General features: G+C 44.1%; 1 protein-coding gene across 3 annotated transcripts in view; it reads left to right on the top strand.

Annotated features, from left to right (window-relative positions):
• LOC311130158 (oxysterol-binding protein-related protein 8-like) overlaps window positions 1–16,558 on the top strand; it is a 176,240-nt gene that overhangs the window by 142,185 nt on the left and 17,497 nt on the right. For all 3 annotated transcript variants that reach the window (XM_084162852.1, XM_084162851.1, XM_084162850.1), the window contains exons 6-13: window positions 3,062–3,132; window positions 7,267–7,347; window positions 7,793–7,894; window positions 9,825–10,028; window positions 12,566–12,650; window positions 12,909–13,071; window positions 13,945–14,170; window positions 15,815–15,999. In XM_084162852.1, the coding sequence (XP_084018978.1) occupies window positions 3,062–3,132; window positions 7,267–7,347; window positions 7,793–7,894; window positions 9,825–10,028; window positions 12,566–12,650; window positions 12,909–13,071; window positions 13,945–14,170; window positions 15,815–15,999 (1,117 nt within the window). The remainder of the gene's footprint in view (window positions 1–3,061; window positions 3,133–7,266; window positions 7,348–7,792; window positions 7,895–9,824; window positions 10,029–12,565; window positions 12,651–12,908; window positions 13,072–13,944; window positions 14,171–15,814; window positions 16,000–16,558) is intronic.

The raw sequence follows: 16,558 nt of genomic DNA, 5'->3' as shown, positions 1-16,558 counted from the left end.
ACGACTCCTATATCGACATAACCTGAAAGGCCGCTCAGCAAGGAAGAAGCCACTGCTCCAAAACCGCCATAAAAAAGCCAGACTACGGTTTTAACTGCACATGGGGACAAAGATTGTACTTTTTGGAGAAATGTCCTCTGGTCTGATGAAACAAAAATATAACTGTTTGGCCATAATGACCATCGTTATGTTTGGAGGAAAAAGGGGGTTGCTTGCAAGCCGAAGAACACCATCCCAACCGTGAAGCACGGGGGTGGCAGCATCATGCTGTGGGGGTCCTTTGCTGCAGGAGGGACTGGTGCACTTCACAAAATAGATGGCATCATGAGGAAGGAAGATTATGTGGATATATTGAAGCAACATCTCAAGACATCAGTCAGGAAGTTAAAGCTTGGTCGCAAATGGGTCTTCCAAATGGACAACGACCCCAAGCATACTTCCAAAGTTGTGGCAAAATAGCTTAAGGACAACAAAGTCAAGGTATTGGAGTGGCCATCACAATGCCCTGACCTCAATCCTATAGAAAATGTGTGGACAGAACTGAAAAAGCGTGTGCGAGCAAGGAGGCCTACAAACCTGACTCAGTTACACCATCTCTGTCAGGTGGAATGGGCCAATATTCACCCAACTTATTGTGGGAAGTTTGTGGAAGGCTACCCGAAACGTTTGACCCAAGTTAAACAATTTAAAGGCAATGCTACCAAATACTAATTGAGTGTATGTAAACTTCTGACCCACTGGGAATGTGATGAAAGAAATATAAGCTGAAATAAATCATTCTCTCTACTATTATTCTGACATTTCACATTCTTAAAATAAAGTGGTGATCCTAATTGACCTAAGACAGGGAATTTTTACTAGGATTAATGTCAGGAATTGTGAAAAACTGAGTTTAAATGTATTTGGCTAAGGTGTCAAGCTGAACCTCGGCAAGACGGAGCTGCTCTTCCTCCCGGGGAAGGACTGCCCGTTCCATGATCTCGCCATCACGGTTTACAACTCTGTTGTGTCCTCCTCCCAGAGTGCGAAGAGCCTTGGCGTGACCCTGGACAACACCCTGTCGTTCTCCGCTAACATCAAGGCGGTGACCCGATCCTGTAGGTTCATGCTCTACAACATTCGGAGAGTACGACCCTGCCTTACACAGGAAGCGGCACAGGTCCTAATCCAGGCACTTGTCATCTCCCGTCTGGATTACTGCAACTCGCTGTTGGCTGGGCTCCCTGCCTGTGCCATTAAACCCCTACAACTCATCCAGAATGCCACAGCCCGTCTGGTGTTCAACCTTCCCAAGTTCTCTCACGTCACCCCGCTCCTCCGCACACTCCACTGGCTTCACTGGCTTCCAGTTGAAGCTCGCATCTGCTACAAGACCATGGTGCTTGCCTACGGAGCTGTGAGGGGAACGGCACCTCCGTACCTTCAGGCTCTGATCAGTCCCTACACCCAAACGAGGGCATTGCGTTCATCCACCTCTGGCCTGCTGGCCCCCCTAGCTCTGCGGAAGCACAGTTCCCGCTCAGCCCAGTCAAAACTGTTCGCTGCTCTGGCACCCCAATGGTGGAACAAGCTCCCTCACGACGCCAGGACAGCGGAGTCACTCACCACCTTCTGGAGACACTTGAAACCCCACCTCTTTAAGGAATACCTATTGTAAAGTGGTTATCCCACTGGCTATAAGGTGAATGCACCAATTTGTAAGTCGCTCTGGATAAGAGCGTCTGCTAAATTACGTAAATGTAAATGTAATGTAAATGTGTATGTATACTTCCGACTTCAACTGTATAGCTCCACATTGATCTGGTACTGGTACTCCCTGTATATAGCTCCACATTGATCTGGTACTGGTACTCCCTGTATATAGCTCCACATTGATCTGGTACTGGTACTCCCTGTATATAGCTCCACATTGATCTGGTACTGGTACTCCCTGTATATAGCTCCACATTGATCTGGTACTGGTACTCCCTGTATATAGCTCCACATCGATCTGGTACTGGTACTCCCTGTATATAGCTCCACATTGATCTGGTACTGGTACTCCCTGTATATAGCTCCACATTGATCTGGTACTGGTACTCCCTGTATATAGCTCCACATTGATCTGGTACTGGTACTCCCTGTATATAGCTCCACATTGATCTGGCACTGGTACTCCCTGTATATAGCCCCACATTGATCTGGTACTGGTACTCCCTGTATATAGCTCCACATTGATCTGGTACTGGTACTCCCTGTATATAGCTCCATTCTTGTGTATTTCTTTATTATTATAATTTTTAAACTCTGCATCGTTGGGAAAGGGTCGTAAGCAAGCAATTCACTGTAAAGTCTACACCAATTGTATTCGGCGCATTTGATTTGATTTGATACTTATGTGCAAATACTCACGATTCTCACAATTCTATATGTATTGCGATTCTCACGATTCTGTATGTATTGCGATTCTCACGATTCTATATGTATTGCGATTCTATATGTATTGCGATTCGATACTGTGATTTTATTGCTATTTGATGTTCTGAACATATTGCTCACCGTATGTCTGCTGCAGAGACAAGAGAGAGCATGAGAAAATGAGTTTTGATTGGTCAGGGAAATAAAAGTGCTGAAAAGTAATACTGAAGTTTTGGCGCAGGTACAGCCAACTAGCGCTAGCTATCTCTTCCTACAGTAGCACTATTTTGAGTCAAAGGCTTGCTACTTTGAGTCAAATGTCGAATAATATTGTGATATGTAACTATACATTTTTTCCCCATCACTAATCCAAATGATATTATCAATCTATAACTGTGTGCCTCTGTGACTGTCCTTCCTGCCTGTGCGCTCATTACAAAATGCTAGAAGCCGACGGACGGTGTTAGGTGGCTCTGGGGTAAAGTTTCCCCTAGGTACAGATCTAGGATCAGCTTCCCCTCCCCCAATCCGAACCTTAACCATTTGTGGGGGAAATGCAAAACTGACCCAAGATCAGCGTCTAGGGGCAACTTCACCCTACACCATTTCAGTGCTTCAGGTACACATGGAGGACATTCGTGCTGATTGGTTTCTCTCTTTTCAGGTTTCGACCGGGGGAAAGAAGATTCCCTGCCTCCGAAAGAGGACTCCTCTCACTCCATATCCAAGAGCAAGGTACGGTCCAAAAATACACCCCAAACTTCCTCTCCTCTCCCAGCTCTTCTCTCCTTTCTCTCTTTACAGGACGTACAAGGACAGAAAACATACCCATCCACTCTCTCTGAAGCAGAAACTTTTAAAATCGACTTTCTCTCTATGGCCAAAGTCCCCAACCATTAAAGCTTCATGCTCTACCATTGATTCTATATGAACAAGCAGCAGAAGTTGTAGGAAAGGGGGTCAGGGAGGGTGCTGATGAAATCCCATTTCAGTGTGTAAGACATAGTTCTAATGAGACCAGAGAGTTAGGGAGTTACTGTAAAAGAACAAGCCAACAACTTCAACCTCGCCATGGGTGAGAGCTTCATTCATTATTAATCACATGTACATCAAACACAGAAACCCAACCATTCCAGACCAGGCCTCTCTCAACAGAATGCCATGTTCAATTTCCAATGAGAACTAAGGCCTAGGGTTTCAAAATTCTGGTTACTTTCCCAAAAATCCCAGTTTTTCTAGAAATCCTGGTTGGTGGATTTCTTGCCTATTCCCTGCTGATTTCTGGAAAATTCATTTATTTTTTGCCTGACTTTTGCAACTCTAATCAGGCCTCAGCTAAGTTCATACATATCAAGCCTGTTATGCCATGCTATCATTACTGATGTAGAGAGGATTGGAGTGAGTTGTTTTCTTTTTTATAGGGGTGGGGGAGTCCTCGTATTTCTATTGTATTTTATTGAATAGGAGAGAGAAAGAGAGGAGAGTGTGCTGAAATAGCAGAGGGCTGGATTTGAACCCATGCTGCAGCAGTATATTTGTTCCATAGGCAGCGGCTTAGACCTATAGAGCACCCCAGGCCAAGAGGGAGTTGTCTTCTGAGTCACGCCAGTGTTGTTGGGATTGGACTGGGATTTGAATAAAGCCGCGTTTTTATTTTGTTTCTATTATGTTTTTCCAATAATAAAACAGTGACAGCATAAATACAGACAGACATACCTATAGACATAAAGACAGACAGACAGACATACACTACCATTCAAAAGTTTGGGGTCACTTAGAAATGTCCTTGTTTTCCATGAAAACATACATGAAATGAGTTTGAATAGGAAATATAGCAAAATGAATAGGAAATGTAGTCAATGACAAGGTTAGAAATAATTATTTTTAATAGAAATAATAATTGTGTCCTTCAAACTTTGCTTTCGTCAAAGAATCCTCCATTTGCATTAATTAAAGCCTTGCAGACCTTTGGCATTCTAGTTGTCAATTTGTTGAGGTAATCTGAAGAGATTTCACCCCATGCTTCCTGAAGCACCTCCCACAAATTGGATTGGCTTGATAGGCATTTACATACCATACGGTCAAGCTGCTCCCACAACAGCTCAATAGGGTTGAGATCCGGTGACTGTGCTGGCCACTCCATTATAGACAGAATACCAGCTGACTGCTTCTTCCCTAAATAGTTCTTGCATAGTTTGGAGCTGTGCTTTGGGTCATTGTCCTGTTGTAGGAGGAAATTGGCTCCAATCAAGCGCCGTCCACAGGGTATGGCATGGCATTTCAAAATGGAGTGATAGCCTTCCTTCTTCAAGATCCCTTTTACCCTGTACAAATCTCCCACTTTACCACCACCAAAGCACCCCCAGACCATCACATTGCCTCCACCATGCTTGACAGATGGCATCAAGCACTCCTCCAGCATCTTTTCATTTAATCTGCGTCTCACAAATGTTCTTCTTTGTGATCCGAACACCTCAAACTTCGATTCGTCTGTCCATAACACTTTTTTCCAATCTTCCTCTGTCCAGTATCTGTGTTCTTTTGCCCATCTTAATTGTTTATTTTTATTGGCCAGTCTGAGATATGGCTTTTTCTTTAAGACTCTGCCTAGAAGGTCAGCATCCCGCAGTCGCCTCTTCACTGTTGACGTTGAGACTGGTGTTTTGCGGGTACTATTTAATGAAGCTGCCAGTTGAGGACCCGTGAGGCGTCTGTTTCTCAAACTAGACACTCTAATGTATTTGTCCTGTTGCTCAGTTGTGCACCGGGGCCTCCCACTCCTCTTTCTATTCTGGTTAGAGACAGTTTGTGCTGTTCTGTGAAGGAAGTAGTACACAGCGTTGTACGAGATCTTCAGTTTCTTGGCAATTTCTCACATGGAATAGCCTTCATTTCTCAGAACAAGAATAGACTGATGAGTTTCAGAATACATTTATTTGTTTCTGGCCATTTTGAGCCTGTAATCGAACCCACAGTTGCTGATGCTCCAGATACTCAACTAGTCTCAAGAAGGCCAGTTTTATTGCTTCTTTAATCTTTAACCGTTTTCAGCTGTGCTAACATAATTGCAAAAGGGTTTTCTAATGATCAATTATCCTTTTAAAATGATAAACTTGGATTAGCAAACACAACGTGCCATTGGAACACAGGACTGATGGTTGCTGATAATGGGCCTCTGTATGCCTATGTAGGTATTCCATTAAAAAAATCAGCCGTTTCCAGCTACAATAGCCATTTACAACATTAACAAAGTCTACACTGTATTTCTGATCAATTTGATGTTATTTTAATGGACAAAAAAATGATTTTTTTTCGAAAACAAGGACATTTCTAAGTGACCCCAAACTTTTGAACAGTAGTGTACCTATAGACAACCACAACACAGGACATTAACAAAACACATACACCAGCCAGAAATAAAGGTTTACATTGTGCCTAATCAAAATCATATCTCGAACAAGGAATGTTTGGACTAAGCTCAGTATATTGTCATCTCTTTATTTTGATGTTATGAAGAAGATGTCTGAGGACCAGGTGGATATTATTGTAGTGGCTTTATCTCTGTGGATTTTAGCGCTGGACCTCTCCAGAGTTAACATCTCTCACTCTCTTTGCCTCAAGACACCGTGTTGAGTTAGCAGTGCTTGGGTTTTGATGCAGCGTGCATATCATGAGCACCCCACGTAGGCTAATCAAATGCCGCTGCCAAGGGTGACTAGATAGTTGAAAGACGTGCTGTGTAACGATCTTCAAAGCTATCAACTGAGACAAGTTTTTGATGGTTCTTCACTGTCCTCAGTTTAATCCTCCACTGAAAACTTTGATGAACTTCTTTAAAACTTTGGGTTGATTTGTAGTCTTCAAAACCTGCAGCGGCACGTCCCACCTTAATACAGTACCTAATCAAGGTAGTCCTCAACATTTTCAACCAAACCTTTTCTGTTCTTGTTTTCAAATGAGTTCCACATAAATGTACAAAATTCAGACAGAACAGAAAATAACTAGACCAATCAGTCAGTCAGTCAGTCAGACAGACAAAGAGAGAGTGAGAGAGTGGAGCTGTTTACCCAATGTTAGGCGCTGCTGTTGAATTTAGAGTTTGGATGGTAGGTGTTAGAATACTCCTCTCCTCTTTACTCCAGTCCTCTCCGTTCCCCCCCTCCCCCTACCTGTGTTGTCTGATGCGTTAAGTGGCCCTGCCTCATGAAACTCTCACCGTGCTCTCTGTCTACTCAATCCTAATGGAACTATATTAGGCCCTGGGTTCAGCTAAGAGTCATGCCTGTGTAGAATCCACCTCCTTCATTAGCGTTAGCCAAGCAATCGCGGGACTAAACAAAGGGCTTGCCAGACTGAGCAGGGCATAAGGTAGGGCCAGATGAGTGTGTGTACCTAGAATGTTTGCATAAATGCTCCATTGACATCAATATATGACTGGTGCTAAAGTTTGAGTGGTGCCCAGCCATCTCTAATACAGTAGTCTATTGGATGTGAATAATGGTTTCCTAGGGACTCAAAGTGCTTTACATAGTAAGAGAAACTCACCTCATCCATCCGCCAATACACCCACCAGGGTGTAGCACCCACCCACCCCATTTTGAGCCAGACAGCTCCCCATTTTGAGCCAGACAGCTCCCCATTTTGAGCCAGACAGCTCCCCATTTTGAGCCAGACAGCTCCCCAGTTTGAGCCAGACAGTTCCCCATTTTGAGCCAGACAGCTCCCGACATGCTCATCACATCCATGAATATAGTAAGACTTCTGTCCTAATGTGACCAGATGGAAACTGTTGGTCTCACAGGTTAGCAGGGTACTAGTGAGCCATTCCCAGCCGGCTATAAGCTCACTTTCTCCTCCATGTCTCCACAGTCCGAGTCCAAGCTCTACAATGGCTCCGACAAGGATGTCTCGGCATCCGGGAACAAGCTCACCAAGAAGGAGTCGCTCAAGGTATGTAGGGAGACTAACAGCAGAGACCAGCCTAAGGATGATCTTATAGTAAGTAGCTTTGTAAGAGTCAGAACGTCCCTTGGGGCAGGAGCCTGTTTCTGTAGCGTGAGGCAGCTTGATGTACACCCCCCTGGACAGGACGCTAGAGGTTCGGGGAAACACTAGCATGATGTTTGTGTGTGGCCCCTGCAGGTACAGCTAGGGGAAACACTGTAGCATGATGTTTGTGTGGCCCCTGCAGGTACAGCTAGGGGAAACACTGTAGCATGATGTTTATGTGTGGCCCCTGCTGATTCAGTTAGGGGAAACACTGTAGCATGATGTTTGTATGTGGCCCCTGCAGGTTCAGCTAGGGGAAACACTGTAGCATGATGTTTGTGTGTGGCCCCTGCAGGTACAGCTAGGGGAAACACTGTAGCATGATGTTTGTGTGTGGCCCCTGTAGGTACAGAAGAAGAACTACCGTGAGGAGAAGAAGAGAGCCACCAAGGAGCTCCTCAGCACCATCACAGACCCCTCTGTTATTGTCATGGCTGACTGGCTCAAGGTTCGACATGCCCCTGCTTTTTGTTTTTGGACTGTACACGACGTGGGCCATGTGCTGCAATTACTAGAATATTACTGTACAAGCAACAAACTATAAAGCCATAAGATTATGCTATAATCTGCTGAAGTTTCTCCAGAAACTGCCCTTGTTTATAGAAGTTTATCCCCCCCCAAAAAAAAAAATATATACAGTGGGGGAAAAAAGTATTTAGTCAGCCACCAATTGTGCAAGTTCTCCCACTTAAAAAGATGAGAGAGGCCTGTAATTTTCATCATAGGTACACGTCAACTATGACAGACAAATTGAGGAAAAAAAATCCAGAAAATCCCATTGTAGGATTTTTAATGAATTTATTTGCAAATTATGGTGGAAAATAAGTATTTGGTCACCTACAAACAAGCAAGATTTCTGGCTCTCACAGACCTGTAACTTCTTCTTTAAGAGGCTCCTCTGTCCTCCACTCGTTACCTGTATTAATGGCACCTGTTTGAACTTGTTATCAGTATAAAATACACCTGTCCACAACCTCAAACAGTCACACTCCAAACTTCACAATGGCCAAGACCAAAGAGCTGTCAAAGGACACCAAAAACAAAATTGTAGACCTGCACCAGGCTGGGAAGACTGAATCTGCAATAGGTAAGCAGCTTGGTTTGAAGAAATCAACTGTGGGAGCAATTATTAGGAAATGGAAGACATACAAGACCACTGATAATCTCCCTCGATCTGGGGCTCCACGCAAGATCTCACCCCATGGGGTCAAAATGATCACAAGAACGGTGAGCAAAAATCCCAGAACCACACGGGGGGACCTAGTGAATGACCTGCAGAGAGCTGGGACCAAAGTAACAAAGCCAACCATCAGTAACACACTACGCCGCCTGGGACTCAAATCCTGCAGTGCGAGACGTGTCCCCCTGCTTAAGCCAGTACATGTCCAGGCCCGTCTGAAGTGCATTTGGATGATCCAGAAGAGGATTGGGAGAATGTCATATGGTCAGATGAAACTAAAATATAACTTTTTGGTAAAAACTCAACTCGTCATGTTTGGAGGACAAAGAATGCTGAGTTGCATCCAAAGAACACCATACCTACTGTGAAGCATGGGGTTGGAAACATCATGCTTTGGGGCTGTTTTTCTGCAAAGGGACCAGGACGACTGATCCGTGTAAAGGAAAGAATGAATGGGGCCATGTATCGTGAGATTTTGAGTGAAACCCTCCTTCCATCAGCAAGGGCATTGAAGATGAAACGTGGCTGGGTCTTTCAGCATGACAATGATCCCAAACACACCGCCCGGGCAACGAAGGAGTGGCTTCGTAAGAAGCATTTCACGGTCCTGGAGTGGCCTAGCCAGTCTCCAGATCTCAACCCCATAGAAAATCTTTGGAGGGAGTTGAAAGTCTGTGTTGCCCAGCGACAGCCCCAAAACATCACTGCTCTAGAGGAGATCTGCATGGAGGAATGGGCCAAAATACCAGCAACAGTGTGTGAAAACCTTGTGAAGACTTACAGAAAACGTTTGACCTGTGTCATTGCCAACAAAGGGTATATAACAAAGTATTGAGAAACTTTTGTTATTGACCAAATACTTATTTTCCACCATCATATGCCAATAAATTCATTAAAAATCCTACAATGTGATTTTCTGGAAAAAAAAATCTCATTTTGTCTGTCATAGTTGACGTGTACCTATGATGAAAATTACAGGCCTCTCTCATCTTTTTAAGTGGGAGAACTTGCACAATTGGTGGCTGACTAAATACTTTTTTTCCCCACTGTATATATATATATATATATATATATATATATATATATATATATATATATATTTGAACATTTTCACAATTCCAATAGTTTATTAGATATTATGATATTTAGTGTATTCTATGTCTGAGTGTGTGTGTTTGTCCATGTGCCTGCACCTCAGATCCGGGGTACTCTGAAGAGCTGGACCAAGCTGTGGTGTGTGCTGAAGCCAGGGGTTCTGCTCATCTACAAGACCCATAAGAACGGCCAGTGGGTGGGCACGGTGCTGCTCAACGCCTGCGAGCTCATCGAGAGACCCTCAAAGAAGGATGGCTTCTGTTTCAAACTATTCCACCCGCTGGAGCAGTCCATCTGGGCAGTCAAGGTAATAATAATATTAATAATGTATTTATTTTATACAGAGCTTTTCATTACAAACAGCGTCTCAAAGTCGCTTTAAAAACAACGAAAACGTATTCAAGGTGACCTGGCACTCTTGGGCAATGGCTTCCACAGCTTCAGATGATAATAATGATGAGATTGGGAGCGATGGAGTTTCTAGTCAGATAGGAGTTGAGACAGTTCAGACATGCACTATGTCCTTAGGTAGGGGAGACATCATTTAATTTAGTGGAGTGGTATGTGCACATCCATAAACACATCCATAAAAGCCACTTGTCCCAGGTGCTGGATCAGACAGGATAATGTAGAACAAAAATATAAATCTGTCTGCACACTGGTATAATACTGTGGTATAATACTGCCTAAGTACATTTTTGTTCAGACATCATTAAATTACTAGCCTGGGTACCAGTCTCTTTAGCTAATCCTCTCCCTACTCCATGTCACATGCCAAAGAGACTGGCTTTTCTGCCATCTTAAAATATTAACATTCTATCATCAATGAGCTCGAGGAGATCAGAGGAGTTGAACCTGATTAGATCACCCTCACAGCTATCCGCATTGGTATCCGGTTGCTATCCGGTTACTAAGCAACCGTTTTTTGTTTGTCCAGATGAAATCAGTCTGTCAAAAGTTGCTAGCTCACGTTTGAATTCTCCAAACTAAATACATACTGCAATTCCAAGCACAAAACGTCATATTTTAAGCCTCAAAATACAACAACTTGCCTAGCTAACAGCTAAATGTTTGTTTTTGACTTTGTTATCAATTCTAATTCTATTTTCGAGGCTCCACATGTTTTCTTGGAAAATGTTATTTCCATCAACCAATAGAGGGGTTGGTTGTTTAGCAACAAAACCGACGCGTGCGCAACTATGGGGCAAAACAGCGTGGTTGGCTTAGCTTGTCGACAACATGTAAACTATATTTCGTCACAAATGTTTATTGAAAACATAAATTAATTTGCACAATGAGCACTTGTTGCCTCTCAAATACATCGTTGCAGTTGTTGGTTAGCTAACTAGCGAATTTGTGCCATATTAGCATTGACATGAAATCAGTCAAAACACCTCAAAACAAGACATGCTATCAAGAACAAGATGAAACTAGCTGAAACGAGTCACTTACGATTCCCCACATGGTAGTTTCTTGTCATTGTTGCTAGCTATCTGGCCATCCAGAATCACAACAACACACGGCCTTCTACGCCGTTGAAGCGTGCCCATTGCTTTCGTGACGTTGTCAGCTAACCCATCGATGAGTAACTCCAGTGCATATTGAACGTTGAGATTGCTGAAAGGCCAATCTCTTTGTCAAAGGCAAGGAGTGGAATGTTAGCTAAAGAGACTGGTACTCAGACTATTCAATTACCACAAGATAAAACCTTTGATTAGCCAGACGTGCATCAGCCTTCACATCCACATCCTGGTCAAAATTATCATCTGGTTCTTTCATTTCAATTAAATACAATTCGATATTTTATTTGTCCCCCCTTCCTCCCCTGTCAATAAGAATGTTAGCATAATGATGCACACAATTAGCATTGAAATTGTCTAGCTGAAGGTTCTTCACATTTCAAATAATAACTGTTGCATGTTTTACCTGCATTATCACATTGGGTTCATCTCTGTATGAAATTGTCACAGTTCAAATCTCAGTTAGAGCGACAGCACTTTACGGTGTTTCTTCTTCATGTAAGTCTGTTGTGAGGGTAGTAGTGACAGTATAACGATACCCCCTAAACCAAATTACAAATAATTTGTAGACTGCAAATTGACCGCAAGAAGCCCAAACAGATATCATATTTGACTAAAACATAATAATTTCAAACCTTGCCAACATTTGTATATGATCACATCTGTCTATTATGCGTGGGAATACTTGAGAAAAGATTTCCAAAATTTAAATCAATTAGAGCAGATTTTCTGGTGTTTTTGCAGTATTTTATGTCCAACAATGGAAAAAAATAATATAATAATAATTTTGTCCCAGAAAACTTGAGGGGGCCAAATAAAACCAGCCGCGGGCGGCCAGTTGGGGAACCCTGCCCTAAACCCTTTGTCTTGAGTAGGCACGGCACTACAGATGTCACACCCACTTACCACTGTATAATAACTATGGGCCCTAGTCAAAAGTAGTGCACTTAAAGGGAATATGGTTCTTTTAGGATGCATGCACGCCATATGAATGCCCCTCCAACCAAACAATAAAAGGATTGTTAAACAAAGCACCCTCCCTATTGCACGGCCAAACTGGACATCAGTGTCATCAATGGGACTTGCCAACAGGACCCATTATTTCACCGTTGGGGAATGTGATGAGTCATGTTCAGCTGGACACACACACACAGTCACACACACACACACACACACACCTTCCCATGGGCTTTGGCCTTGGTGATAGCTGTCAGTGACATTGTGGTTGTATAATGTTACAGAGTGGATGTTTACCAAACCCTCTCTCTCTCTTTCCCTCCTCTCTCTCTCCTTCTCTCTCTCCTTCTCTCTCTCCGTGTGTCAGGGTCCTAAAGGGGAGGCGGTGGGTTCCATCACACAGCCATTACCCGGCAGCCACCTCATCTTCCGCGCCACCTCTGAGTCAGACGGTAAGAGATAGGATATGTTTTCAGATTTGTTCAATATATTTTTCCACCAATTTGTGTTTATATGATTGAATGTTTTAGTGTCTGCAATCCGTGCTGTGTCTGTTAGTGTGGGCTTGTTTGTGTGTGTATGTGCATGCAAGTGTTTTCTGTTCTTCCATGTGGGTGTGGTTATCTGTATGCGTTTGCTCATTCCTTATGTGCTACATGTGTAGGACTGTATAGTGTAGCCTCTCAACACCCCTGTCTCCTCTCCACCAGGCCGTTGTTGGATGGATGCTCTGGAGCTGGCTCTGAAGTGCTCCGGCCTCCTGAAGCGCACCATGATCCGCGAGGGCAAGGAGGAGCTGGCCACCACGGCCGGGGAGAGCTCCCAAATTAACTTCTACAGCCTGCTGCGAGCCCACAACATGCAGGGCTTCCAGTGAGTCTGCCCAGCCTACAGTACTGTCTCTCCGCTCTAGCCCAGCCCACTAGTCTACAACTCCCGTACCTGTTCCCTTTTCACACTATTCTGCCAACCCTAGTCAAATTGCGCTGGCTCTGATGTTTTATTACCACACTGTGTAACCAGGCCAGCGCGGGACAGCTCGGTTCAGCTCAGTAGTGTGAAAAGTCCTACTGGGTGGGCAAGCTTTCGTTCCAGCCTCTGCAGCAATACACCTGATTCAGTTCAGACTGAAGATGATTAGTTGTATATTTGAATCCGGAGCTGTTAGAAGCCTGGCCCTAGCCCGTCTCTCTTGTATCTCTATGTGGAGCAGCAAATCTTTATTCTACCCTCGTCTGCAGTCTGTTCGAGCTCTTGTGGCCTATTTCCATGTGCTTTGGGATGTTCCATTTGGCCTGAGATGACTGGTTGTGTCTGTTCTCTGAATGCATCAGAGTTGATTGTGGGTTGTAAAGATTGCATGTCTTCTTCCCCTTTTCGCTGTCTTCTTGAGGCTTTCAACTTTCAAAGGATCTGTGTTGTACTGGGGGATTTGGCTACTGTGGAGAATTTCTGTACGTTTGTCAACTCTGCAGGGATCGCTCAAAAATACATTTATGCAGTAAGGCATGAGGACCCCTGTATTAATACACTGTGCTATTGGTAGTGGTAATAGCAAGTTATCTTTTAGTATTTTGTTCATTAGTCCACCAAACAATCCCAATTTGTTTTGCATGTCAGCAGCAGTCAAGTTTTCTAGATGCACTTCACTTTCAGTGCAGAGCAAAAACTGTGATAATTATGTTTTGCAAAAAGGTTTTAGTGTGAACTATCCTTTTAATCCATTATCCTTGTTATTCCCGCTAGGTTCAACGACAGTGACCAGTTCAAGGACCCCGACCTGTACTCAGACAAGTCGGACCGGGAGGGGGAGCAGGACCATGAGGAGTCAGACGTGGAGGGGCTGGAAAAGAGCGAGGAGAGCGACAGTGACACGTCGGAATGCCAGGACGACTCCTACATTGACCTTGACCCCAACGAGGCCCTGCGGGAGACACCGTACCTGGAACAGTCCCACGAGGAGCTGGGAGAGGTGAGGAATGATGATGAGCGTAGTCAGTACCGCTGGCTCTTATTGGTCAGGGGGACTGAGCCCAGCCTACTCTGTATAAATTCATCTGAAGGGATGTGAGAATTTCCCCCCAAGGAAAGTTAGACTCAGTAACAATGAAGAGAATCATCTTGATTTGTTGTTTTTTAAGATTCAAGGCCTCAGAGAATATACTTAAGAGAATACGAGTGGCATTTCCTTGAACACAGTGGGAACACTTGATAAACCTTGGTTTAAAATGAGGAAGAGTTAGATGATACTGGGAACTGAATGCATTCAACCTAAATGTGTCTTCTGCATTTAACCCAACCCCTCTGAATCAGAGAGGTGCGGGGGGGCTGCCTTAATCGATATCATCGGCGCCGGGGAGCATTTGTTGTTGGGGGTTAACTGCCTTGTTCAAGGGCAGAATGGCTGATTTTTTTTTTCCACCTTGCCGGCTTGGGGATTTGAACCAGCGGACTTTCATTTACTGGCGAAACGGTCTTAACCGCTAGGCTACCTGACACCCCACTGGTTGAAAGAGAAGTGAAACGATCAGAGTCGAGGGAGTCGAGGCATCCATCAAGAGTGGTGTGTGTGTGTGTGTGTGTGTGTGTGTGTGTGTGTGTGTGTGTGTGTGTGTGTGTGTGTGTGTGTGTGTGTGTGTGTGTGTGTGTGTGTGTGTGTGTAAAAGTGCCTTACTCATTGTGGGCAGCAGTTATCAGAGTGAAGCCTCAGACAGCCCTTAAATCAACCTGTCTGTGATCTATCTCACTGCAAAGAGCATCTCTCTCTCTCTCTCTCTCACCCTCTCTCTCTCTCTCTCTCTCTCTCTCTCTCTCTCTCTCTCGCGCTTTCTCACCCTCTCTTTTGCTCTCTCTCTAACTCTCTCTTATATGTCCCATTGTCTAATGTATTTTATTCTGACACGTTGAAACCTAAATTGCAATAGACAAGTAATCAGGACGTCCATCTCTTCTGCCACAGTTTCACTGCGGTGAATAGAATGTTATACGTGACAAGACAGTACTCAGTTAAGATTAGAGTTGTCAACAATCTTTAGAGGTTTGATGGAGCTTCATAAATAATTAGCTCATGATTATGAAATCTTGAGCACTATTAATATAGCCTTAGCCAAGTGCCACAGGCAGGGCATGAAGAAATTAGATTTGAAAGGGGGGGGTGGGGTGTTAGCGCGTGTGTGTATGCCTGCCTGCCTGCCTGCGTGAAATCCCTCCCAGCTGTTCTGTGGTGAATTAGAAGTGTCATTTTGATAGCTCTAATTAAACAGCCAGCAGAGGCTAAAATGGAAAGACCGAAGATGTGAATAATTAACTGATGAAGTTGTTCAGACCGGAGAGATGTTCATACCGAATCAATATCACGTTGGAGCAACTCCATAATGCGCTTGTACCATATAGGCATGTACTCCAATACTATGTGAATATTGTGCCCTTACATAGCCCATCACCTAGCAACCTCATCAAGCGGTTTGGATCTCTTGGCGCAACAGCTAATATGTTGGCTTGACAGTCGCTGTAGCGGGTTTGTGACCTGGTCGGGATTACCGCCAGAATTCATTGCAATATAAAAGTGTGTGTGGTGTGTACAGTAAATCACCAAACCTTTATGTGTGTTTCCCAGGCTGGTGAGGCGTCCCAGACAGAGACGGTGTCGGAGGAGAATAAGTCTCTGATCTGGACGCTGCTGAAGCAGGTCAGGCCTGGGATGGACCTGTCTAAAGTGGTCCTGCCCACCTTCATCCTGGAGCCACGCTCCTTCCTGGACAAGCTGTCCGACTACTACTACCATGCTGACTTCCTCTCTGAGTAAGTACTACTACCATGATGACTTCCTCTCTGAGTAAGTACTACTACCATGCTGACTTCCTCTCTGAGTAAGTACTACTACCATGATGACTTCCTCTCTGAGTAAGTACTACTACCATGATGACTTCCTCTCTGAGCAAGTACTACTACCATGCTGACTTCCTCTCTGAGTAAGTACTACTACCATGATGACTTCCTCTCTGAGTAAGTACTACTACCATGCTGACTTCCTCTCTGAGTAAGTACTACTACCATGATGACTTCCTCTCTGAGTAAGTACTACTACCATGATGACTTCCTCTCTGAGTAAGTACTACTACCATGCTGACTTCCTCTCTGAGTAAGTACTACTACCATGATGACTTCCTCTCTGAGTAAGTACTACTACCATGCTGACTTCCTCTCTGAGTAAGTACTACTACCATGATGACTTCCTCTCTGAGTAAGTACTACTACCATGATGACTTCCTCTCTGAGCAAGTACTACTACCATGCTGACTTCCTCTCTGAGTAAGTAGTACTACCATGATGACTTCCTCTCTGAGTAAGTACTGCTACC

This window comes from Coregonus lavaretus, assembly GCF_964263955.1.
Source record: "Coregonus lavaretus genome assembly, chromosome: 5".
NCBI lineage: Eukaryota > Metazoa > Chordata > Actinopteri > Salmoniformes > Salmonidae > Coregonus > Coregonus lavaretus.
The sequence above is the reverse complement of the archived record's forward strand: the minus strand, read 5'-3'. Positions and strand labels throughout refer to the sequence as shown.